Consider the following 24,902-nt stretch of genomic DNA (forward strand, 5'->3'; position numbering starts at 1 on the left):
AACTATGCCTGGCACACAGGGACACACAGGGACACCCAGGAACTGTCCCTGGCACACAGGGACACACAGGGACACAAGGAACTATGCCTGGCACACAGGGACACACAGGGACACCCAGGAACTGTCCCTGGCACACAGGGGCACACAGGGACTCAAAGGAACCTGTCCCTGGCACACAGGGACACACCAGAACTGTCCCTGGCACTGCTGCAGGGCTGTACCCAGGAGGGTGCCCCACCCATGCCAATGCCCCAGAGGAGCACAGAGGTCCAGGAGCAGGGGCACAGTTTCTCCTGGGGACCCACATCAGGCCACCAGCTCCAGGACACAGGGCCAGAGGTGCTCAGCACAAACCCCTGCAGCTGCATCACCTCCATCTCCATCAGCTCCATCTCTGTGCCCTGGTGCAGAGCTGGACCACGAGAGGGGCCTGGGGCACCACAGCCATGAACTGCCACACCTGGCACCCCCAGAGACACCACTGGCACCCCCAGAGGGCACCCAGGCACCCCCAGCCCTGCTGGGCTCCCACCTCTGGGGGATGGCCCTGGGCAAAGCTGGGATGGTGACGGTGGCCTGGCACAGGGGCAGGGACAGGACCATCCCCAGGGTCTTCTGCAGCACCACAGCAGCCTTGGTTCTCTGCAGCACCCCCAGAAAGCTGCAGGGAGCTGGGCAGGGAACAGGGCAGGGAGCTGGGCAGGGAGCACGGAGCCAAGAGAGGAGGTGGCAGAGCCTGGAGGGGGAACAGAGCTGAGCAAGGGGTGGCAGAGCCCAGAGAAGGGACAGCAAAGGCAGAGAGCAGGGCCAGGGGGGTCTCCCTGGGCACAGGGAGGACAAAGCCCTGGGCACAGCCTGCTCCCCATCCCACGGGGCCACCCGTGCCCAGAGCTGGTGGCACTGCCATCTGTCCCCAGCCCTGTCCCTGCTCCCCTGCAGCTGGGTGCTCCTCCAGCACAGCCACCTGGTGTCTGCCTTGGAAAGGACAGGTGTGTGCTAGGGAAGGCAGGAGCCCCTCTTGGAATGGAGAATGTAAACTCTCTCTGAATCATTATAAATTTGAAATTAAGGGGCTCTCAGGCAAAGATATGGGAGTAGGAATAACAGCTCTATAATAGGAAAATAAAAATACAAATGCAATAGTACAAACCAACCACTGCCAGAGCCAGACCATGCCCTGCCCCCTGTGTGTCAGGGTGGTGTCCCAGCCCCATCCCATGGGGGCTCAGCCCTCCTGCAGTGCCAGCTGTGGCTCTGCTGCAGCAGGGTGGAGTTTTCCTCTGAAGATCCAGTGGAAAAGGCAGCTGCTCTCTGGGAATGCAGTGGAAAGGCTGTGCTGGTGTCCCAAACATCAGATTGTGCCCAGGTAGGAATGCTTGGCTCCTCCCCTGGGCGGAGCATCTCCCCGTGGGATGCTGGGATTGGATCAGCCCTGCAGGGACACTCAGTGGCCATGGACAGCAGAGATCTCCTGCAGGGAGGGTTGGCTGTGGGAGAGATAAAGAAAAAACTGCCCCATGGACAGCAGAGAACTGACCCAGCTCTGACAGATGGGAATAGAACACACAGCCCCAGCTGCATCTTGTAACCCAGGACACCTGGCCAGCCCACAAAATCACCTTGGGCTTCCCACACCTGCACTGGCTGGGGTCCTGCAGCACAGGGAGGGGCAGTGCAGCACAGAGCACCCCAGGCTCTCCCAGGAGGGCTCCTTCCCATCCCCATCTCCCCAGAGGCAGAGCCCAGCCCCAGCTCACCCGGTTCTGTGCCTCACTGGGCACCAGCACAGGGGGACAGCACCTGCAGGGGATGCTCTGCTGCCACAGCTGCGCCCCCAGAGCAGGAGAAGCTCTCCCAGGGGCAGGACTCAGGGTCCTGCTGGTGCCTCTAGCTCCTCCCTGCTCACCACAGGCCTGGCCCTCTCCCAGAACTCTGATACATCCTTTGTGGGGGCACAGGGGGTCAGAGGTGTCACAGCTGCAGAGGGGAAGCACCGGGGTGCTCTGGGGTAGGGCATACCTGGAGGTGTCCTGAGGTGCTGACCTGGATGGTCCCCAGCACCCCACAGGCTCAGAGCTGCTGCACTTGCCTGGAGCCAAAGCTGGGGCACAGAGGGGCTGACCCAGACCAGACCAAACCTGGGCACAGAGGGGCTGATCAGAGCAGATCAAACCTGGGCACAGAGGGGCTGATCAGAGCAGATCAAAGCTGGGCACAGAGGGGCTGATCAGAGCAGATCAAAGCTGGGCACAGAGGGGCTGATCAGAGCAGATCAAACCTGGGCACAGTGGGGCTGATCAGAGCAGATCAAACCTGGGCACAGTGGGGCTGATCAGAGCAGATCAAAGCTGGGCACAGAGGGGCTGATCAGAGCAGATCAAACCTGGGCACAGAGGGGCTGATCAGAGCAGATCAAAGCTGGGCACAGAGGGGCTGACCCAGAGCAGTCCCGGCCAGCTTGGCACACCCCAAACCCTGCAGGGCAAGAGAGACAGAGCATGGAGGGGCTGCAGTGCCCCAGCAGTTCCATCCCCATCCCCTCCCTGCAGCCAGGCTCTCACACAAGGGGCTCTTTGCCACTGTGGGGTTGATGCCATGGGTGTAAGGATGGTCCCCCTCCATCAGCCCCCTCAGGGAGGCTCTGACCTGCAGGGGACAGGCAGGGAGGGCTCAGGGCCAGCAGGAGCCCCCAGGGCACACGGAGCTCCTGGTGGAGGGGGGCTCCGTGCTTTGCTGGCTCCTGGCAGGGATTTGTGGCCAGAGCAGGGGACATGGGGACATCCCTGAGCTGCAGGGAGAGCTTGGTGAGGAGGGCAGAGAGCCCAGAGAGAGCTGTGGGAGCCAGGCAGTCCCTGCAGAGCCACAGCCCCACAACCCACCCAGCCAGACACAGCCCAGATGTGCATCCAGCTGTGGTGCATCCAGCTGTGCCCCACCTGCTCCCTGCCCCAGGACAGCCCTGTGCACCTCCCCAGGTGAGTTCCAGAACCTTCCCAGGCGCTCCTGACCTTCTGCCAGTGCATGGAGGATGGAAAGGGAGAAACAGCACCTTACAGACATGGAGGCAGCAGAACCTTCAGGGCTCTGAGCAGGGACATGGCCAAGGTGGACCCTGAAATGGGGGGGGCAAAGCAAGGGGAATGCAGTGGGGAGCACCCAGAGCTCCTGACACACACACACAGATGGCTGCAGCTGTGCCAGGCCTTGGCATGGAGCTCAGGGCAAGGTTCTGCCCCCCCACGCTGCTGGGCACTGCCCAGGCTGCCCAGGGAATGGTCCTGGCCCCAAGGCTCTCTCCAGGCTCTCAGGGTGGATTGTTGGGGGGCTGTGCAGGGCCAGGGGCTGCACTCGGTGCCATTGGTCCCTTCCAGCCAGGACATTGAAGGACTCTGCTCTCAGGGTGCACACAGGGGTTGATTCACCTCCTGCCCTGTCAGCCCCTGCCAGGCTCCCACAGCACAGCACAGCCAGGCTTTGCTGCCCAGGGCATCTCACCTGGCTGGGATCTCACCTGGCTCACAGCAGCCCCACCAGCTCCTGGGTGTCAGAACCCAGTGCATCCCTCTGGCTGCCCAGATTTGCCAAGACTCCTGTCGGGGGCTCAGAAACCCTGGCACACAGCCCAGAGCACCTGTGAGGTTGATTATGACCCCTGGAGCAAATTACCAACTTTGTATGAGGACCTGAAAGCCACAGAAGTTTAAGTAGTGTAATAATAAAATTATCACTAGGTTAAAAGATAGATTTTGGGGTTTTTAGAATAAGGGTTTTAGAGACAAGATGGAGGGACTTGGGTGTGTCCAGTCTTTCTTGTTCTTCTCTACCTCCATCTTCTGCTGTGATGGTGGCACTTACAGATTGGTCTAGAGTAGAAGCTCACTGTCTAACACAGGCGATAGGTATTGGGAAGTTGTGGTAAATATTGTATATGTAGTTTTTAATATAAAGTTTAACACCACCCTGGGGCAGGCAGAGTGCCTGGAACTGTCCTGCTGGATGGACCTCAGCAGGGCAGGAGAAAGAATTTTATAGATAAGAATTAATTAACAACTCTGAGACTGAGAACTGAAGAGCTCCGAGTCATTCTTGGAACGTGCAGGCCAAGCAGAGACCGTTCACGTGTCAATAAACTGCAAACTGCCGAGACCTGGGGAGCAGCATCCCTGCTCTCCTGCACAAACCATCTCTCACTGCTCCTCTGGCAGCACCCACAGGGCCCCAGGTGCAGCTCCCCAGGGCAGTTTGGTGCAGAGCTCTGCTCAGACACAGCCCAAGCACTGGGAAACGTCCCTGCAGTCAGAAGTGGTGGTGGTGGGCACACGGCTCCTCCTGCCCTGATTGAGGGTGCTGGGGGGAGCAGCTCACAGCTCCCGTGGTTTTACCCTCAGATGAGGAGATTCAGCCCAGCAGGACCTGGGAGGGTGCAGAAGGTGCCACCACAGCCTCCATATGGGGCACCCCTTGTGTGGAGCCCCTGCCCAGCCCAGCCCAGCCACAGCATCCCCTGCCTGTCCAGCACAGTGGGACACGGTGACAGCACCCACGGGGCACTGGTGTTTCTGGAGTGGGAGCTGCTGAGGTGGGGCTGGGGAAGCTCCTGGGCCCAGCTCCCAGCACTGCATTGAGGTGTCTGGAAAGCAAATGGGTCAGGGGGAGCTCTGGGTGGTCTCAGCAGCCCCCACACCCCTTGCACTCCTCATTCAGCAGCTCCAGGATGCCAAAATGGCCCTGGAGGAGCCCCAGGCAGGGCTGTCCAGAGGGTGACAAACACCAAGGGATCCCCTGGGTTGTGTTCTCCTCCTGATCCAGCTGGGAGGTGCTGGAATGCAGAGACAGAAATCAGGAGTGGCCAGGAGGGGACAGAGGAGCTCAGCCCCTGTTGTCTTATGCATTATAACAGTTCTATTATTTTTATATGTTGTCTTATATATCAAGAGCTCTTCTATCATTACAGTGCAAGGACTCCATACCCTCAGAGCTGCACACCTCCTCGATGTTTCACACAGGCAGCTCCTCTGAGCACTTCCTGATCCTTACAGCAACCACCCAACTCCTCTGACCTGTTCCCGCCAATCCACTCTTTTGTACCACTAGTTCTTATTTGCTGCAGGTGTTGTCTGTTATCATCCAGCCTGCTCCTAATCTTTAGTAATAGGGTCCAGCTGCACCTCGTTGGGGGATAAGATTGCATTCTACATTACCTTCATTTACCCATACTGTGTCCCCCTAGGAGCCCCCAGGCAGCACTATGGTTTCCACAGGACCCCTTTGTGAGCAGCCCTTGGTGTGGAGCCCTCTGGGGAGAGCAGGGAGGGCTGAGCCCTGGGCTGGCAGGGGCTGAAGCAGAGCCAGGGTGGGCACAGAGCACAAAACCAGCAGGGCCATGCAGGGCTGCCTGCTGTGGTATGTCAGGGTTTGCCTCAGATACCCCGGGTTTCTTCCCGAGGATTCCTTCCTCAGGTGTGTCAGTCCCCTCTCCTTCCCCCTCCCAGCACTGTCTGTCAGTCCTGGCATTCCAGAAGGGATTGGCAGATCCAAAGGATGCCCTCTACCCCTGGGGGGCATTGGGGCCATCCAGGTGTCCTTTGTCCCTTTGTCCCTCCCCTCCTGTCCCTGCTTGGTGGCTCCCTGCCCCTTCCCTGCCCCTCTCCCCGGGGTTAAAGGAGCAGCACCCACGGGCTCAGGGAGTTCTGTTGGAGCTGCTGCTGCATTCAGAGGCCTGTGGGCCAGAATAAAGTTCTGGATCCAAACCCTCCAGCAGAACCGACTCCTTTCCTTCACCTTCACCTTAAAGCTTCTCCACAGAGGGAAACCTGAGCTCCTGCAGGCCTGGACTTGCCTCCATGTGCTCACCTGCAGCATCCAGCTTAGCCAAAGGTGTCTCTGGGGTGAAACCACCACAGCTGCTGCCTTTTGGTCCAGCACCAAGGGCCAGACAAGCCAGGCACAACCTGTCCAGCTATGCTGGTATTATTCCAATAGTCCCCCCTCAGTGGCTCACAGCAAAAGGACACCCTTGGGGACACCCTTGGTGAAACACTTGGGGACAGCCCAGGGGACACACCTGGGCCATACCCACCAGGTTGAAGTGCTGCTGGAGGTTCTCATAGTGAAGGGTGAACACTCTGTGTGTGTTAAGGGAAGTTCTGTAGGTGTAGGGTTGTGTTACTGTGTCCTCCCCCTCACTGTTATCATGGGATGGCCTTGGGCACACAGGGGCATTTGGGAGGGTTGGCTCATTACTATGGCAACACCTGAGCTCTGATCAAGGTGTAGGAAAGTGATCTGCACCCCTGGACTCTCGGGTTTTGGTTGTTAATTGCTGCCCCGAGATGTGCAGGGTGTCTCTGCTTCAGCCACACGACTGAAGAACGAGTCTGGACTCTTCACTTTTCTGTCTTGAGGTTGTTTATTAATTCTTATCTATAACATTTTCTTTCTGCCCAGCCGAGATCTGCTCAGCAGGGCAGCCACAGGCACTCTCTGTGTTGTCCTTTTATACTACAAACTACATATAACATATTTACACTTAATTCCCAATACCTATCACCTGTGTTAGACAGTGCACTTCCACTCTAAACCAATCCCAAAGTGCCAACATCACTGCAGAAAATGGAGATAGAGAAGAAGAAGAAGAAAGGCTGGACACGCCCAAATTCCTCCATCTTGTCCCCATAACCCCCATACCAAAAATCCTAAACTCTACATTTTCACCCTGTGATCATTTTGTTATTACACCATTCAAACCTCTGTGATTTTCAGGTCCTCATACAAAGCTGATAACTTGCTCCAGGGGTCAAAATCAAATCCCCAGGTGCTCGGGGCTGCGTGCCAGGGTGTCCGAGCCCCCTGATGGGGTCCCAGCAACTCTGGACACCCAGAGGGATGCACTGAGCTCTGACACTGGACAGCAAGGGAGGAGCTGACTGACAGGACTTTAGAGGAGCTACAAGTACAGAAGGCAGAGCATCCATCTTCAGGAGGAGCACACAGCTGATGGTCGCAGGGGCTCCCAGCATTAATTTTTCCTTATTTAGTCCTTTTGTTGTATTTTTTGTTAGGGACAATAAACCTTTGTTGTCAGAGCTCAGTGCATCCCTCTGGGTGTCCGGAGTTGCCGAGGATCCCATCAGGGGCCTCAGAGACCTTGGCACGCAGCCCAGAGCACCTGGGGATTTGATTTTGACCCCTGGAGCAAGTTACCATGGAGCAGAACTGATCAAAGTGAGAGATCCTGTGGCCAGTTGTGCATTTTGTGACCGTTTTGGGTTTTATCTTGGGTGCAGCCCTGGCTGGGCTCTTGTGCTGCCCAAGGTGGATCCACTGAGGCCTTTAATAAATCCCTGCTTTATTCTTTAGCTCTGTCCAGTCTCAGTTCTAGCTCAGCCCTCTCAGGCCCTCCCTCATTTCTGGCCACAGCAGCCCCAGGACAGAGCCAGGCCCACCCTGTGCCTGCTCTGGGTCCTTGGTGGGCAGAGCTGGAGCAGCTCCAGCCCCAGGGCAGAGGGTGAGCAGCACAGGCAGCAGCAGCACAGGTGGGTGCTCAGGTGGCACCAGACTCTCCTCACCTGTGTGAGCCCCCTGCAAGGTGCCACAGGCTGAGCCCCTGCCCAGAGGTGACCCTGGGGACACCCAGGCCACCCCAGCCCCAGAGCTGCAGGGTGTGGAGCCCCCCAGGTCAGACAGAGCCCCCAGACCCATGGGAAGGGGTGAAGCCCCTCCAGGTCCCTCCAGAGCACCGTGGGTGGGACCCCTGAGCCCCTCAGAGCCATGGGGTCTGACCCCCTCCCTCCTGCTGCTGCTGCCAGTGCTCCTTTTCCTCTGGCCCTACAAATACGAATCAGCCACAACCAGATGATCAAAGGGCACCTTTGTATGAGGAACCTCGGGTGCAAAAACCCATCAGGTAGAAAAGGCTGAAGATGCACACTGGGCCTGACCTGTGGACAGGTTTTATGGATTCTGCAATTGGCATTTCTGACAAGAACCCTCCAGTCAGAAACCCCCTGGTGAAATAATTCCCCAGTTCCAGCACCTTGGGGGTTCCCCCCCTTAGGATAAGATCCCTGTTTAGGTTTCAACCTTGATTTCTAAGTAAAACCAAGATAGCCAAACCAACAGGTGCTGGGTTTTTTGTTTCTTTTCTGCCTGGGTTAGGGTTAGGATTGGAAGTGTTTGAGATGCTATTTTGTGTTTGGACTCAGATGTTCATTAGTTCTTATCTATATTACAGTCTTATAAGTTGTGAGTTCCACAGTATTTCATGAACAAGCTATAAAATGGCTCTGTATTTATTTCTGCAAGGTCTTTTAAGGAAAAACTATCTAATTAAGAAATAACACTTAATTATTTTTACTTTTTTATTTTTACTTTTAATCTAATAACTAATCATGTATGTGGACTTTTCTGTCTAATAACACAATACCACCCAAACCCACAAAGAAGAAGGTGAAGAAGGACTGTCAAGTTACCTTAGTTCTAATTATATTATATTATATTATATTATATTATATTATATTATATTATATTATATTATATTATATTATATTATATTACATTACATTACATTACATTACATTATATTACATTATATTACATTATATTACATTATATTGTATTACATTATATTACATCGTATTACATCGTATTACATCGTATTATATTGTATTATATTATATTATATTATATTATATTATATTATATTATATTATATTATATTATATTATATTATATTATATTATATTATATTATATTATATTATATTATATATTTTAATATATTATGTTATATACTATATATTACATTATATTTTATATTTTATTATATTGTTATCTTAGTTCTATATATATTACTATATTCTAAAACTTTAAGTTTTCTATCACATGATATTACACACTTTTATTCAAACTATATCCTCATACTCAGTTCTAGCATTGAATTTTGGAAACTTTCTCCACAGTCTCAGGTCCACGCAGTGTTCTCTTGAGGGTCTGTGCCTTTCAACACAGAAAATCTGAAATTCTCAGCAGCCAGGGTTCCAGCACAAGGATCCTGGAAGTTTTGTTTTTCTGCCGGGGAAAAGAGTGAAATTAAGCTACACTATGAAGCTACAGAGCAACAGCTGTGTGTGCAAAGGGCACAGAGAATTTATAAAAGCAAAAAGGATAAACATCAAAGGGCATCACTCCCCCTGTTGCCCGTTAATTAGCCGTTAATTGCCGCTAATTGGAGGGGAAGGGGATTGTGTTCTCCCCCCAGTGCAGCCCCCCAAGGCCCCCCCAGCTCGGGCCCATCGGTGCCCCTGATTCGGGACACCCCGAGGGTCCCCATGGGAGGCACCCCAGGAGCTCCCTTGGGGTGTCCAAAGAGGCCTCACCCAGCACCCCCAATTCGGGACACCCCAAACTCTGTGTCCCTCCCGCCCGGGACACCCCAGGATCCCCTCGAGGCCACCCAAAGGCCTCTCCTGTTTGGGATGCCCCAAATCTGACACCCACTGAAGGGCACCCCAGAGCCTCCCCTCATGGCAGGGACTGCAGGCCACGCTGGCCCTGCTGGGGCTCCAGCACCCCCGGGTGTCCCCCTTGCCCATGGGTGCCACTGTCTGTGCCCACTACCCGTGTGTGCCACTCTCCAGGGTGTCACTGTGTGCAGATCTGTGTGTTTGCCACAGCCCGTGTCCCCTCAGCCCTGGGTGCTGCTGGCCTCATGTCCCTGCTGTCCCCACACTGGGCCTGAGGGGCCTGGCCAGCCCTGCAGGGCCTGAATGAAACCCTGGTGCCACACAGAGGGTGGGCACAGCCGGGACACAGTGACAATGGGGTGTCCAAGTGAGTCAGGGATCAGGAGCATGGACAAAGGTTTGGGCTGGGACAGACCTCAAAGCCCATCCAGTGCCACCCTGCCATGGCAGGGACACCTCCCACTGTCCCAGGCTGCTCCCAGCCCTGCCCAGCCTGGCCTTGGGCACTGCCAGGGATCCAGGGGCAGCCCCAGCTGCTCTGGGAAATCCATTCCAGGGATGGATTCCACAATTCCTGATTCCCAATCTCCCATCCAGCCCTGCCCTGTGGCAGTGGGAGCCATTCCCTGTGTCCTGTCCCTGCAGGCCTTGTCCCCAGTCCCTCTGCAGCTCTCCTGGAGCCCCTTCAGGCCCCAAAAGGGGCTCTGAGGTGTCCCTGGAGCCTTCTCCTGTCCAGGTGAGCAGGCCCAGCTGTGCCAGGCTGGCTCAGAGCAGAGGGGCTCCAGCCCTGGCAGCATCTCCGTGGCTCCTCTGGCCTGGCTGCAGCAGCCCCACGTCCTCCTGCTGCTGTTGCCCAGGGCTGGGGCAGCTCTGCAGGTGGGGTCTGAGCTGAGCCCAGGGGCAGAGGGGCAGAATCCTCCCCTGCCCTGCTGCCCACGGATGGATTTTGTGACTGGAAACAAGGAGAAGGCCAGAGCCAGAGCAGGATCACCCAGCCTGAGCAGGGAGGTGGCAATGTCCCCTCTGCTCCCGCTCCTGTCCCCAAGCTGGCACCTTCTCCCTGGGCTCAAGGAAATGGGAACAGGTACCAAGAGGCTCCAGGCAGGGAGACACTGGCTAGCACAAGGATTCATATATAGTAAAAAGTCTTTATTAAGAAGGCTTTGAAGTCAAAAAATAAAACTCTTGATACAATTTTCATAACCGTCAAGTCAGCTCAGCAAATATATAATCAGTACTTTAGCCATGTAAGGTTAAAGGTCCGTTATTTTCTTTTTAAAATAAAATATATTTTAGTTTTTAAAATTTATTCAATAAAGTACATATTTTCCTATAAATTCCCTACATATACATAAAGAGGTAAAAAATAAAAAAATAAAACAAAAACAAAGAAACCTAAGGAAAAAAAAAAAAAAAAGAAAAAAGAAAAGCTCCCAAAAAAACCCCCAAACTAACCCCAAAATAAAATGGAGATAGAAATCTGTCTGGTTTTTGTGACATGGTGTGTTAACTGTGCCCCCTCCATTCCACAACTTCCTGACCTCACATCACACATTTCTGGGCAGTTTTCACATTGGCAAAATACAAGATAGACCTGCATTACAAAAAAAAAAAAATATATATATATATTTAGAGAACCACTGAGAATCATCCAAAAAAAAAAAAAAAAAACCTACATACAAAAAGAACCACAAAAAAATTATTATTATAATAATAGAATGATTTTAAAAAAATAAAAGACAACCCTTGCGTGTCCTAAAATAAAAAGTGCAACCGGACCTTTTCTTTCTGGTTATTTCAGTTTGCAAACGGAATACTGGTATTTGGGAAGGACTGGTGGAGAACAGCCGGGCTCCCTCCCCAGCCCCACAGCCAGGTGAAGAGTTAAAGCTATTCTGTAAACATCGGAGTTTCCTCCTCGCGGAATTCACGCCCCTCTTTCCTCATCCTCATCATCCTCATCTTCTTCTTCTTCTTCTTCTTCTTCTTCGGCCCCTCGGCCCCCACCCTCCCGACCCCCCTCTCGGCCTCCCCCCGCCCGCCGTGCCCGCCATGCCCGCCGTGCCCTCTGCGCCTCCGGCCGCCGCCTCGCCCCCCTCCCGCCCCTGCGCCCATCGCATCTGGTATTAAATAAAAAGCTCGATTTCAACAGTAGAAAGTCCTTAAAACGCCGTGGTGTTGGGGTGGAGGGGGCGCCCCGGGCGAGCCCCCGCGCTAGGAGAAGATGTGGATGGCTTGGGTGGCGGGCACGTGGCACGCGGGGCACTGCGGCTGCGCCCGGCCGCAGATGCGCAGGGCGCACTCCATGCAGAACAGGTTGTGGCCGCAGGGCACCAGCGCGGCCATCACCTCGCTCTCCAGGCACACCATGCACTCCCGCGAGCTCTTGCGGTGCCCGTCCGAGCTGCTCGAGTCGGTGGGCGAGCCCGAGGCGGCCGAGATGCTGCCGGGCAGCGAGGAGGAGGAGGAGTAGCCGGTGCTGTTGGAGAAGGAGGAGAGCGAGCCCTGCGCGGGCAGCCAGGCCAGCGCGCCGGCGGGGTCGCTGGGGATGCGCCGCGCCGAGGGGTGCTCCAGCCCCGCCGCCCCGCTCTCGGGCAGCGTGGGCGAGTGGCGCGGCGTGGCCGGGCCGCTGTTGCGTCTCTGCGAGCTGTTGATGGAGGAGCAGCTGCTGAAGGCCTGCAGGGGGTTGCCCGAGCGCTCGAAGGGCGACCAGATGGTGGTGGTGGGCGTGGTGAGGTCGAGGGCCAGGAAGTCGAAGCCGAAGTCGCACTCGTCGGAGCCCAGCGGGGCTGGGGGCTCGCTGAAGGTGCTGTAGGGGCTGGTGGGGCTGGCGGCCGCCACGCGCCCGCTGTAGAAGGACTCGGTGGAGCCGCTGCCCAGCGAGCTCAGGCTGTCGTTGCGCAGCGCGGCCGGCGGGCGCTGGGCCGGGTGCGGGGCCTTGGCCCACGGGGCGGCCGCGCCGCCCTGCAGCTCCAGGCAGACGTCGGTGCCGTTGGAGTGGAAGTCGTTGTCGGCGTTGACGTCGATGAAGGAGCCTGTCCTCATGGTGATGTGCGCCTCGATCTCCTCGCGCGCCCGGTCCACGTTCTCGGGCATGCCCGTCACCTCGAACACGGGCTCCTTGTCCCGGCTGGGCGTCACGATGTACGTGTGCGTCTGCTGCTGGATGCGCTTGATGGTGGCGCCCTTGGGTCCCACCACCAGCCCCACCACGCGGTAGGGGACCCTCACCTGGATGGTGGTCTGGCCCGGCAGGTTGGGGGGCCCCTGCAAGGCCCCCGTCAGCCCGTTGACTTTGTTGCGCGTGGCCCGGATCATGGAGAAGTGCTCGGCGGCTGAGAGGATCTCGCGCTTGGCCATCTCCACGTCCTCCTTCCTGCCCGTGACGATGAACACGGGCTCCTCACCCCTGACCGGTGTCTTGATGTACGTGTTGGTCTTGGCACGCAGGGCTTTGATTTTGCAGCCTGTAGGACAAGGGGAAGGGGGAAAAATGACACATCAATGCTGGGGCTCACAGTGACCCTCTGCTCACCCAGGGTGGGGACACAGTGGACCAGCAGGAACCAGCAAGAACCACTAGGAACTGGCAGGAACCAGCAGGAACCGGCAAGAACCACTAGGAACCGGCAGGAACCAGCAGGAACCAGCAGGAACCAGCAAGAATCAGCAAGAACCAGCAGGTACCAGAAAGGACCAGCAGGAACCAGAAGGAACCAGCAAGAACCCAAAGGAACCAGCGGGAACCAGCAGGAACCAGCAGGAACCGGCAAGAACCACTAGGAACCAGCAGGAACCAGCAGGAACCAGTAGGAACCAGCAAGAATCAGCAAGAACCAGCAGGTACCAGAAAGGACCAGCAGGAACCAGAAGGAACCAGCAAGAACCCAAAGGAACCAGCGGGAACCAGCAGGAACCAGCAGGAACCGGCAAGAACCACTAGGAACCGGCAGGAACCAGCAGGAACCAGCAAGAATCAGCAAGAACCAGCAGGTACCAGAAAGGACCAGCAGGAACCAGAAGGAACCAGCAAGAACCCAAAGGAACCAGCGGGAACCAGCAAGAACCGGCAGGAACCAGCAAGAGCCAGCAGGAACCAGAAGGAACCAGCAAGAACCCAAAGGAACCAGCAGGAACCAGAAGGACCCAGCAGGAACCGGCAGGAACCAGCAAGAACCAGAAGGAACCAGAAGGAACCAGCAAGAACCAGCAGGAACCAGAAGGAACTAGTAGGTTCCTCTGGCTCTGCACCTGCAGCATGGACACCTTTGGAGAGCGGGGTCCCTCCCACTTCAGAGGCAGATGGGGGCTCATGGTCAGTGCTGGGGGCTGCCCTGGCCTCTCCCAGCTCCTGGCACTGTTGTGACCCTCAGGGACTGGGGATCAGCAGGATGCAGCCTGCAACCCTGCTCCAGAGGGCTGGGATAGGTGCGGGCAGAGATGCCAGGGCAGGCAGCCATGGGGGCACCATCAGGGCCACTGAGAGGTGAGAAGCTGGATTCACTCCAGAGGTGTTTAAGGAGGTACAAAGAGAATAAAGATGTCAAGATGGAAAGGAAGGAAAAGGCTGTTTGGATCATGCAGGTCCACTGACACCTCTGAGCCAGCAGCAGAACCTGAGGAACAACCCTGGAGGCACTCCTGGAGGGACAGGGGAGCTGGACCCTGCCCAGGTGGGGACACAGGACACAGCCACCCCCTCCCCTCATGTCCCCAATGGGATCCCTCATGCTGGGCTGGGGCAGGGGTGCTCCCAGGGCTCTCCCTGTTCTGGGAAGTCCTGCTTCCCCTGCAGGAGGAACGTGATTCAGCAGGCACAGCTGCCCACGGCTGCCTGTGGGATTGAGAGATGGGGCTGCAGCTCTGCCTTGGCCCCGTGCAGCCCTGGGCACAACCCTGGGCACAGCCTTGCCCTGGCCCAGCTGGGGTCCTGGCAGCATTGTCCAGCCAAAGGCTCCTGCTCTCCCCTGGGGTTGCAGAAGGCTCCTGCTCTCCTCCAGGGCCCCTCTGCTCTGCCCCACTGCCTGTGGCTGCCAGCCCAGCCCCACTCCCTGCAACCCCAGCCCTAATTGCATCCACTCTCAATTGAGTCCCAGGCACAGTTTAACCAAGCTGAGCTCAGTGAACACTGGCACACAGCAGTGAGGGACCCCTCTGTCCCCTGCCAGCCCTGAGCTTTGCAGGGCACCCAGCACAGAGCTGGGAGCCAGCAGGGATGGAGGGTGCTGGTCCCTGGCCATGGCAGAGGCTGCTCAGATCCCTGTGGATGAAGAGCTCGGCTCCTCCGGGCACAGCCAGGCAGCTGCAAGGGCCTGGCTGGCTCAGGGCACTCCTTCCTTCCCCTCCTCCTCTTCCCAGACGCTCCCTGAGGAAGGGCAGGGCTGCTCCTCCAGCTGTGAGGCTGGAGAAGGAAAGGCCTGGAAGGCTCAAGGGCCTCAGCACATGAAAGATGCAGAGCTGCTGGAGAGAGGCCAGAGATGCTCCAGGGCTGGAGCCCCTCTGCTCTGAGCCAGCCTGGCACAGCTGGGCCTGCTCACCTGGACAGGAGAAGGCTCCAGGGACACCTCAGAGCCCCTTTTGGGGCCTGAAGGGGCTCCAGGAGAGCTGCAGAGGGACTGGGGACAAGGCCTGCAGGGACAGGACACAGGGAATGGCTCCCACTGCCAGAGGGCAGGGCTGGGTGGGAGACTGGGAATCAGGAATTGTTCCCTGGCAGGGTGGGCAGGTGGGTTTCTGTAGCAGTGAGGTTACAGGGGTGGTTTCTGTGAGCCAGAAGCTTCCCCTGTCTCCACAGAGCCAACTCCAGGATGGATCTGGCACTGGGCAAGGCCCAGCCCAGCAAAGATGGCAGGGACACCTTGGGATCACGGGTTTAAGAAAGGAAAGGTCTTGAGCAGCTGTAATTGGGCCTAGGGCAGAGCAGGGTTAGAATCTGTCAGAAGCAGCTCTGCAGACACCCAGGGCAGGGCAGGAGCAGGGGCAGGAGCTGAGATTCCCCTGAGGCCTCCAGGAAAACCAGTATGAAGGCCACGGAAGCCCACAGGGGTGCAGATGCACCTGCAGCCCCAGGAGGAGCCCACAGGGAGCAGGGACATGCCCAGGGAAGGCTGTGGGCCTGAGGGGAGCCTGAGCTGGAGCAGGGTGGGGACACAATGGACCAGCAGGAACCAGCAAGAACCAGCAGGTCCTGGCAGGGACTGCAGACCCCTGGAGGGAGGAGCCCACGCTGGAGCAGCTCTGCTGGAAGCACTTGGCACCCTGAGGGGACCCAGCTGGGACAGGGTGGAGACCTGGAGGGGCCTGTGTCCCCTGGGAGGGTCCTGTGTGCCCTGGGAGGGACCCCACACTGGGGCAGGGCTCCAACTCCTCTCCCTGAGCAGCAGCAGGAACAATCTGGGATGAAATTACTGCTTTCCCATCTCCCTGTACTGCTGGAGGGCACAGGGAGAGCCCAGGATGGAGGGAGGAGGAAGGGGAACATATTTTAAAGATTTATTTTACTTCTCCTAGTCCTGCTCTGATTTTGTTAATAATAAATTCAATTAGTAGCCCCAAGCTGAATCTGTTTTGCCCTTGTCCATACTGGGTGAGGCATCTCTCCTTGCCCTTCTCTCAACCCATGTTGAAAATACAACTCTGCTGTATTTTCTCTCCCCTTTCCACTTGTAGAGGACAGCGATGGAGCAGCTTTGGGGGGTGCCTAAAACCAGCCAGAGCCAACCCAGTACAGTGAGAGAGGCTGCCCAGAGCAGCTGGGGCTGCCCCTGGATCCCTGGCAGTGCCCAAGGCCAGGCTGGAGAGGGCTGGGAGCATGGCACTGGATGGGCTCTGAGGTCCCTTCCAACCCAAACCACTGTGGGATGAATGGCACAAGGAGTTGGGGCAGGTCTGTCCCAGGCAGGTGAATCAGTCCAGGCTGTCCAGCAGAGCAGAGGGGGAGCAGGGGCTGAGCTGCAATCCCTAAACCTTGGGGATGACAAGAAGTAAAAAGCTGCCACAGCAAGTGGTGTCACACTGGGTGGTGTCACAGCCAGGCTCTGTGGCACCACCAGGCCCTGCCAGGTGGGTTTATGGCTGGGCACACAGAGCAGCAATGGCCCAGGGACTGGGGCAGGGCAGAACCACCCAAGGTGACGTTTACTGGAGCCACTGCCATGTGCCAGCTCCTGCAGGGCTGTCCTGGGAGAGGCACCTGCAACTCCCACGTTCCCCTCCCAGATCTGTCCTGGTGCCTGCTGCAGGATCTGCCCCTGCCCCACTGCTGGGCAAAGCACAGGACAAGCCCAGGGCAGTGGGAGGAGGCTCTGCTGTGCCTCCCACGGGCACCAGCTCATGCCCAAGGCCCCAAATTCATCCTCTGCAGCACCACAGAGCCATGGGATATCTCAGCTTGGAAGGGATCCACAGGGATCATTGATCCCAACCCCTGTCCCTGCCCAGGCACCCCAACAGCCCCACCCTGAGCAGCCCTGGGAGCTCCTGCAGCTCTGGCAGCCTTGGCACCATTCCCTGGGCAGCCTGGGCAGTGCCCAGCCCCTTCCCTGAGATCCCCCAACCCTCAGCAAGTGGCAGTTCCAGGATGCAGGAGCTGCACTCAGGAGCCACATCCCACAGGGACATGGCCCCGTGAGGCTCCTCCTCACCCCACTGCATCCCACAGCAGCACCAGAGGGACCCAAACCATCCCAAACCATGCCATGGCAGCACCAAACCCACCAGAGGAAGGGTTTGTCTGGCTGCTCCCATGAGCTCTTCACAGGGACAGAGCCAGAAACCTTGGACAGAAATCAAAGGGTGCCTGGCTGGGCCAGTTCCACCCTCCTCAAACCAGCAGCACAGGAAAAATGCCCCCATCCCTGCTGGATGCTGCCAGGGCCAGGGATGGCACCAAACCCAGCTGGGCGTCCCAGGGGAGGGAAGGAGAGGAGGTGGTGGGTCTGGGAGGGTGGGGGTGTGGGGTCACCCCTGGCTACCCCAGGAGCATGGCAGGAAGGGCTGGGAAGGTTTGGGAAGGTTTGGGAAGGTTTGGGAAGGGAAGGGAAGGAACTGCCTGGGGCTGTGCTGGCACCAGCACCAGGAACTGCCCCAGAGCATCTCCAGCAGGGGGACACGGCAGGGACCAATCTGTGCTGCCCTGGCCCCAGGCCCAAACCCCTCCTGAGACACCCCCTGGCCCCAGAGCTGAGCAGGATGGGCAAGATGGGCAGTGTGGGCAGTGCCCAGGGCAGTGTTTGACACTGGCACAGAGAGTGATGGCTCTGGGACACAGGGACAGGTGACACCAGCTCCCAGAGGACACCCCTGTCCTGCAGCACACCTGAACCCCTGAGGTGGCTGAGCCAGGGCTGTTCCTGCCCAGGATGGGGGGTGGCACCTCATGGCTGAGCCCCCAGAGCCAGATGGAACTGAATTGCAAACTGGGCTTCAACCAGCACCTGCAGCTGGGGATCATGGCATGGGCTGGGCTGGAAAGGACCTCAGAGCTGATCTTGTTCCACCCCTGCCATGGCAGGGACACCTCCCACTGTCCCAAGTGCCCTGTCCAGCCTGGCCTTGGGCACTGCCAGGGATCCAGGGGCAGCCCCAGCTGCTCTGGGAAATCCATTCCAGGGATGGATTCCACAATTCCTGATTCCCAATCTCCCATCCAGCCCTGCCCTGTGGCAGTGGGAGCCATTCCCTGTGTCCTGTCCCTGCAGGCCTTGTCCCCAGTCCCTCTGCAGCTCTCCTGGAGCCCTTCAGGCCCCAAAAGGGGCTCTGAGGTGTCCCTGGAGCCTTCTCCTGTCCAGGTGAGCAGGCCCAGCTGTGCCAGGCTGGCTCAGAGCAGAGGGGCTCCAGCCCTGGCAGCATCTCCGTGGCTCCTCTGGCCTGGCTGCAGCAGCTCCACATCTTTCTTGTACTTGGAATGATCTGGACCAGCACAAGACATTTCAGATGAGCCCCAGCAAAGCTCCACCCCAGCATGGTGTGCCTCCATCCTGGATGGCCTGGAATGCCAGTGAGCTCCAGGCCAGGCAGTGCCAGGGCTCAGCCCAGCAGCTGCAGGTGGCACCCACACATTGCCCTGGCCAAGGGGTGCAGAGCAGAACAAAAAATGCCAGACTGGGCTGCAAGTCTCCACCAAAGTGGCTCTAAAGATCCAAATAAAACAGTCCAAAATGAGAGGGTAGAGGGGACAGACCCAGGGATGCTTCAGCCCCAGCAGCTGCAGCAGAAACACCAAACTGTGAACACCAGGGCCTGGGTGAGGGTGGCTCAGCTGCTGTTACATCCCTGAGGGCACAAACTCATCCTGACACCCAATGGCCACACTCTGGCAGCAAACCCCAGCATTCCTGAGGTGTCCAAGTGTCATTCCAGAGGTGTCCAAGTGTCATTCCAGAGGTGTCACCCCCCTCCAGTGCCAGTCCCCAGCTGTGCCTGCAGGGACAGCCCCCATGGGGGTGAGCAGGACACTCCTCCCAAACTCTGCCTCAGCTCCATGCCCTCCTCCTCTTTCACCCTCTCCCCGTCCCACACAGCTCCCATTTCTCTCCACTCTGCAGCCCTGGCTGAACCCATCCCAGCTGCCCTTGGATGGGACGTGGGTAATTTCTGACAGGGAACAGAATCCAGGGAATTCTCCCTGGATGGAGGCAGGAGAGGCAGCAGCTCCCCCTGGACACCCTCACTGGGCATCACCACAGCAAACGTGGCTCTCTGAGAAGCCTCAGACAGATCAGGGCTGAGAGCACTGCAGGAGCCCATGAAAGCAGCACAGCACTGGGAGAGGGCTGGGCAGGGCCTCTCCATCCATCCATCCATCCATCCATCCATCCATCCCCTGTGCTCCACGGATGGATCCACACAGCTCATCCACAGCCTGACCCCAGCACAGCCCAGGCAGCCTCTGCTCCCACATCAGGATCCTGCCACGAGGACAGAGCAGCTCATCCCCTTCCAGAGCACATCTCTGTGTCACCAAGGGGCTCTGTGCTGGCAGTGCCCAGCTCTGAGTGATAAAACCCAAAAAGCACCAGCAGAGCTTTTCTGGAGCAGCCTCTGGTGGCAGCAGGCAGGAGGATGGTGTCTGTCACAGGAACCCTCTGGTGCCTCAGCCATGGCTGGTCCTCTTCCCCAGCTCTGCAGCATCTCCTGATCCACATTATCCTGGGGAGAATTCCCTGGATTCTGTTCCTTGTCAGAAATTACCAATGTCCCACCCCAAGGACAGATCCAGAGTTCTGGAGCTCCTGGTCCCCTTGGATGGCACAGGATGGGCCAGGACAGGGGCCAGGTGGGGAGGAGAAAATGCTGCACCCCCAGCACAGCCCTCTCCCTTTGCTGAGTGCTCCCAAACTCTGCACACAGAGCTCAGCCCTGCTGCAGGAATCCAGCACATCCCACCTTGGCAGGGAGGCTGGGCTGCTCTCCTTGGGACACAGTGTGCAGCCAGGGCCAGCTCTCAGATGCACAGGCAGATCAGATCCCTCAGCAGCCACATCCATGTGTGTGACCCAGCTCAGGAGCTCCCGGCTCTGCTGGGACCCAGCTGGGAGGAGGCAGCCAGGAAGAGGTGCCAGGTGCCTCCAGGGACAGCAGAGAGCAGCAGCCCAAAGGAGAGAGGCTGTGAAAGGAGAGGATTCCTTGCACCCCTGTGAGCCATGGGGAGGTTAGAGGTGACCCAGAGGGGCCCAGGGTCACCCTGTGCATCTCTCAGCACGGGAATGGCAGTGAGGAGAGGTGCCACATGCCATCCTTCCCTGGATTTACCCTTAGAGCATCTTCTGTAAACAACACCTTTCCTTCTGCAGAGCTGTGACAGTCCCCAGGTGTCACAGATGGGGACAGGAGCTGTGGCTCCATTCCCTGGCAGGCACCTGGTGGAAATGCCCCTCCAAAGCTGGCACAGCAGGAATCCACAGCAGCACAGAGCCCAGGTGCCAGTCAGGGCAGCTCCAACCCTGCCCATGCTCCTGGTGACCCCTGATATCCCCAAGGCTCTCTCTGCTGGATGGCAAGAGGAGCCCACGCTGCTCCAGTCGGTGCCACAGCACTTTGTGGAGATGATCCCTTTCACAGAGGAGTCATGAATGGGCTGGCAGGGGAAGGCACAGCCAGGGAATCCCATCACACCCGTGTGGGCAGGGGTGAGAGACCCAGATCCCAGCTGGAATGAGAAGCCCCAAGTCCCAGCTGGAAGAGGAGCCCCAGATCTTGGCTGGCAGACGCTGCTCCGTGGTGGCACCGATGCCAATCTGGGCATGGGCTCATGATAAACACTCCTCCAGCTCAGGGAAGAAAACATCAATTTGATTTAGAGAATAAAGATTTACCTGATGGGCTGCTGCTGCTCCTTTGTGAAAGGGTTAAATTAGGGCATCTGAAGGAGAGAAACTGAAGAAAAGAAGCAGAAGTTGGGTCCAAGTGCCTGTGTCCCATCTCAGCCTGCACAGGACAGGACAGGATCCACGTGCTGGTCCTGGCTGCCAGGACCTCCCTGTCCCCACGTGCCACAGCAGCCAGGTCTGGGCAAAGCAGGACAGGTCCCAAAGAGCCCCAAAGTGAGATCCCGACTCCAGCCCCTTCCAGGGCACCCAAGGCACATCTTCATCCCTTCCCATGTTCCAGGCATGGCAGCACCACGAATTTCTGCTCCCTGGGTCATACCCAGGCTGGGCAGTGAGGCAAAGACAAGAGTGACAGGGACATGGTCTGGGTGACCCAACCCAGCCCTGCAGTGTCATCAGCAGGGCACAGTTTGTCACCACGATGATGATGGTCCAGCCAAACACCCCGAGGCTCAGCTCTACAGCCAGACCGCACTGCCATGGGGCTCCCAAAACTGAGGGAGACTCGCAGGGGGCCCTGGGAACAGAAGGTGTGGAGGGAGAGGAGCACAGGGTGAGTGAGAAGGGCTCTGCTTGGTGTGAGCCCTGAGGAATAAACTGAGTATTGCTCAGGGTGAGTAAGAAGGGCTCTGCTCGGTGTGAGCCCTGAGGAATAAACTCGATATTGCTCAGTTACACCTGAGCATCCCTGCTGTAATGCAGCTGCCAGTGGGGAGCAGCTGGAGCACAAAGGCACTGCTGCCAGCCCCGTGCTGCCCACTGCCCATCCCTCAGTGTGACCGAGGGTGCTGAGTGCCCCTCCTCAGCAAAACCCCAAACTGTGGGGTCCCGCAGCATCCCGGCAGGCCAAGAGCAGAGAGGGGCAGCAAACACAAAGGGAAACCCCTGGAGAGGGGACAGGGCTGTTCCGGCCCAGGGGCTGCGGCTGCAGCAGGGAGCTCCAGCTCACAGCCAGCCCAGTTATCTCCAGCACCCTCTTAAAGCCAATATAATGTTTTCTTCGCCAGTATTTTTTAAATAAGTTTCACGAGCTCACAGAGCTTAGCGAGCACCCAAACTCCACCGAGGTACCTGGCTGTGCCCCGAACTCCTCGGGGTGCTGGAGGGGCAGCACCGGGGTCTCACAGCACCGGAATACCCAGGGCAAGGCAGGCACGGACCGGCAGCCCCCGGGCCGAACGCGGCCATTCCCAGCGGGCTCCCAGCAGAGCCCAGCCCGGCACAGCTTCGGTTCCACCAAATCCAGGTCTCATCCAGCCCGGGAGGAGGAGGAGGAGGAGCAGGGCGCGGCGCCACGCTCCGCTGCCCGGCTCTGCCCCGGCGCTCCCCGCGCCCGGCGGGCTCCGGCAGCCCGGGGGGAGCCGCGGCCGGGGCGGCGGGACCGCGGAGGGGGGCACGGAAAGTTGGGAGGCCGGGAAGCGGGGCCGGCTGGGAGGCAGCGCAGGCCAATGGGAAGCGCAGAGCATGATGTCACCGCGCTCATCACAGCATGGCTCTGGCTAACAAAGAGAACAATGAGCCTGCCCAGCTCCCCGCTTCCCCTCTGGAAAAAAAGCCCCCCGACCCCCGGGCCGCAGCCCCCCGGGCACGGAGCGCTGGGAGCCGCCGGCCGAGGGCAGGGCTGGGCTGCCGGAGCCCACAAGGGCAAAACAGCCCCGAGGTCACGCTCCCTGCCAGGGGATTCCTGCCGGGATCCCTGCGGGCAGCAGCTCCCTTCCTTTTCCCTTTTTTTTTTTTTTTTTCCTTAAATCCTGCGCCCTGGGTGTTTTCTTTTTGATTTTTCCAGGTGAAAGTTTGGTTTATTCGGTACGTCCTGGAGACAAAGCCCACTCGAGGCACACCCACCCGGCGGGGGCTGGGGCGTCCCTTTGTGACAGGTGGGTGCGAGGGGCTCCGGGGCCGCCTGCGGAGCTCCGGCCAGCACCACGAGCGGGTTAACGACCATTTATATCGGATTTATCAGCAGGATTTGTAAACGAAGGCTGAGATAAGGGGCACCGCTTACACGCCGGGTCTGAGATACGGAGCTGGAGGGGAGGGGGCACAGGCACAACTACAATGAAAGCAAAGCTCTCGCCTGCCTCGCTCCGTGTCCTGGCAGCTCCCACGGCCTCGCGTGGCTCCCGGGAACTTTCCGCGGGCAGCCGGCGTTATCCCAGGCGGGCCGATGGAGTTTAATTTCCAGTTTAATTGCCATTTCCAGGCAGTTCGCTGGGACCGGCGCGGAGCGCGGCTCCCGGGACCCGCGGCCGACTTTCGGGGCCGCGGCGGTGTCGCCGTTAAGTTTCCGCCTCCGCAGGGAGACAAAGCCCCGAGACTGCCCCAAATCGCGGCGGGCGGCGCCAGGGAGGGAGGGAGGGAGGGAGGGGGTGCCCGTGTCCCGCCGTGTCCCCACGCCGCGTTACCTTGCCGGCCCACGATCTCGGCGACGTGCTCGGAGCTGGGCACGGGCACGCACTCGGTCATGTTCACGCTCTTCTTCCTGCTCGCCGGCGGCTCGGGCAGCAGCGCGGGCGGCCCCAGCGGCGGGGCCAGGCTGCCGAAGGCGCCCGCGGCCGGGGCGGGGGCCGGCACCGGGGAGCCGCCGCCGCCGCGCTCCCGCTCCCTTAGGCCGCCCGGCCCCGCGCCGCCCGCCGGCTCCTCCGCGCCCTCCAGCCCCAGCAGCGAGAGCTGGTCCAGGGCGAACCTCAGCGCGGCGGCTTCGCCCTGCGCCGGCGGCCCCGGCGGCCCCTCCCGCTCCCGGCCGGGCTCGGGCTCCGGCGGCGGCTCCTGCCCGGCGGGCGGCGGCGGGCTGAGCAGGGTGAGGCAGCGCGGCGGGCCGCGGGCCGGCTGCCCGGGCTCGGGCTGGTACATGGAGCCGGGCATGGCGCGGAGCGGGCGCGGAGCGCAGCGGGCCGGGGCCGGGGCGGTGCCGCTGCCCGGGGCCGCCGCCGCCGCCTCCCTGCGCCCCCCGCCCCGCCCGGCGATATGGGCAGGCCCGCGCCCCCCGCGCGCATGCGCGACACGGCCCCGCCCTCCGACCAGGGGCCCTCCCCGCCGGAGCCCCGCCCACCGGCCACGCCCTTCTGTGCCCCGCCCACCCCGGAGCCACGACCCGGGGAGAGGGTCGGGAATTTGGGGAGGGGCGCCCGAGAATTTGGGGGGGTGCGGGAATTTGGGTGGTTCTGAGCAGCCCGGAGGGTTCCGAGCATGGGGCGAAGGGGGCTCTGAGCATCGCAGGGGAGGGGAGCGGTCCAAGCATGGCTGAGGCGTTCTGGGCATCCCAGCGGAGCTCCGAACATCCCGGGAGGGATCCGAGCGTGCAGGGAGGGGTCTCCTAAAACTGCAGCGGGTACTGAGCATCCCAGACACACCCCAGCATCGCAGATGGTTCCGAGCATCCCGGGAGCGTGCGGCCATCCGAAGGGGGCCCCGACCATCGCGGGGGGCGGGTGTCGATCATCCCGAGGGGTTCGAGCATCCCCGGGGCCCCGAGCATTCCCGGCGCCCGGCACCGCCGCCCTCCCCCATCCGCAGCTCAGACTCTGCCGTTCCCAGCGCGGAGCGGGGCTCGGTGCCTGAAAAGCGCCGCCAGCACCGAGGGAGGCGGGAGGCACCGGGCGGGGACAGCCCGGCGGTGCCAGCGCTGCGATGGGAGCGAGCGGGTCGGTGGGAACGGCCCGGCATCGCACGGACCGGAGCGGCGGCAGCACCCCCGGTACCGGGCAGCCGCAGCAACCCCCCCCCCCCCCCCCCCCCCCCCCCCACTCCCAGGCACTCGGTAGGGCCGTGGCACAGCCCCGCAGCAGGACCGCTGGATTCCTCCTTCTCTCCGAGTTACTAAACTTAGGAAAACATCAAATCTGTCTTTCCCCTTGGATCTTCAGCTTCTGTTTCACAGAGCACTCTGGGGTGGAAGGGACAGTCCAGTTCCAAGCCACAGTTTTGCTGCTCGCTCTCAGCAGCATCACCAGAGCCACAATCCCCTCGGCAGCCTGGAGCCCCCGAGCCCAGGGATCCCCATCACCCTCCCCACAGGGTCACCACAGCAGGTCCCTGCTGCCTGGATGTCCCCTCATGGGCCACTGCCAAGCAGCCTCCAAACCCTTTGTCCCAGGGCCCTTCCACAG

At 59.1% G+C, this 24,902-nt stretch overlaps 1 protein-coding gene across 1 annotated transcript; it reads right to left on the reverse strand.

Moving 5' to 3' along the window:
- Positions 1-11,559: 11,559 nt before the first annotated feature.
- MEX3D (mex-3 RNA binding family member D) lies at positions 11,560-23,658 on the reverse strand. The gene is made up of 2 exons (XM_063160824.1): positions 23,199-23,658; positions 11,560-12,930 (listed from the first exon to the last, which is right to left on the reverse strand). The coding sequence occupies exons 1-2, from the start codon at positions 23,656-23,658 to the stop codon at positions 11,678-11,680; spliced, it is 1,713 nt and encodes a 570-aa protein (XP_063016894.1). The 3' UTR covers positions 11,560-11,677.
- Between the last annotated feature and the right edge of the window lie 1,244 nt (positions 23,659-24,902).

This window comes from Melospiza melodia, chromosome 7, assembly GCF_035770615.1.
Source record: "Melospiza melodia melodia isolate bMelMel2 chromosome 7, bMelMel2.pri, whole genome shotgun sequence".
Taxonomy (NCBI): domain Eukaryota; kingdom Metazoa; phylum Chordata; class Aves; order Passeriformes; family Passerellidae; genus Melospiza; species Melospiza melodia.

Coding starts and splice junctions, on each gene's coding strand:
- MEX3D (XM_063160824.1), bottom strand. CDS start 23,658: ATGCCCGGCTCCATGTACCAGCCCGAGCCCGGGCAGCCGGCCCGCGGC. Junction 12,931..23,198: donor CGAGATCGTGGGCCGGCAAG/GTAACGCGGCGT, acceptor CTTGTCCTACAG/GCTGCAAAATCAAAGCCCTG.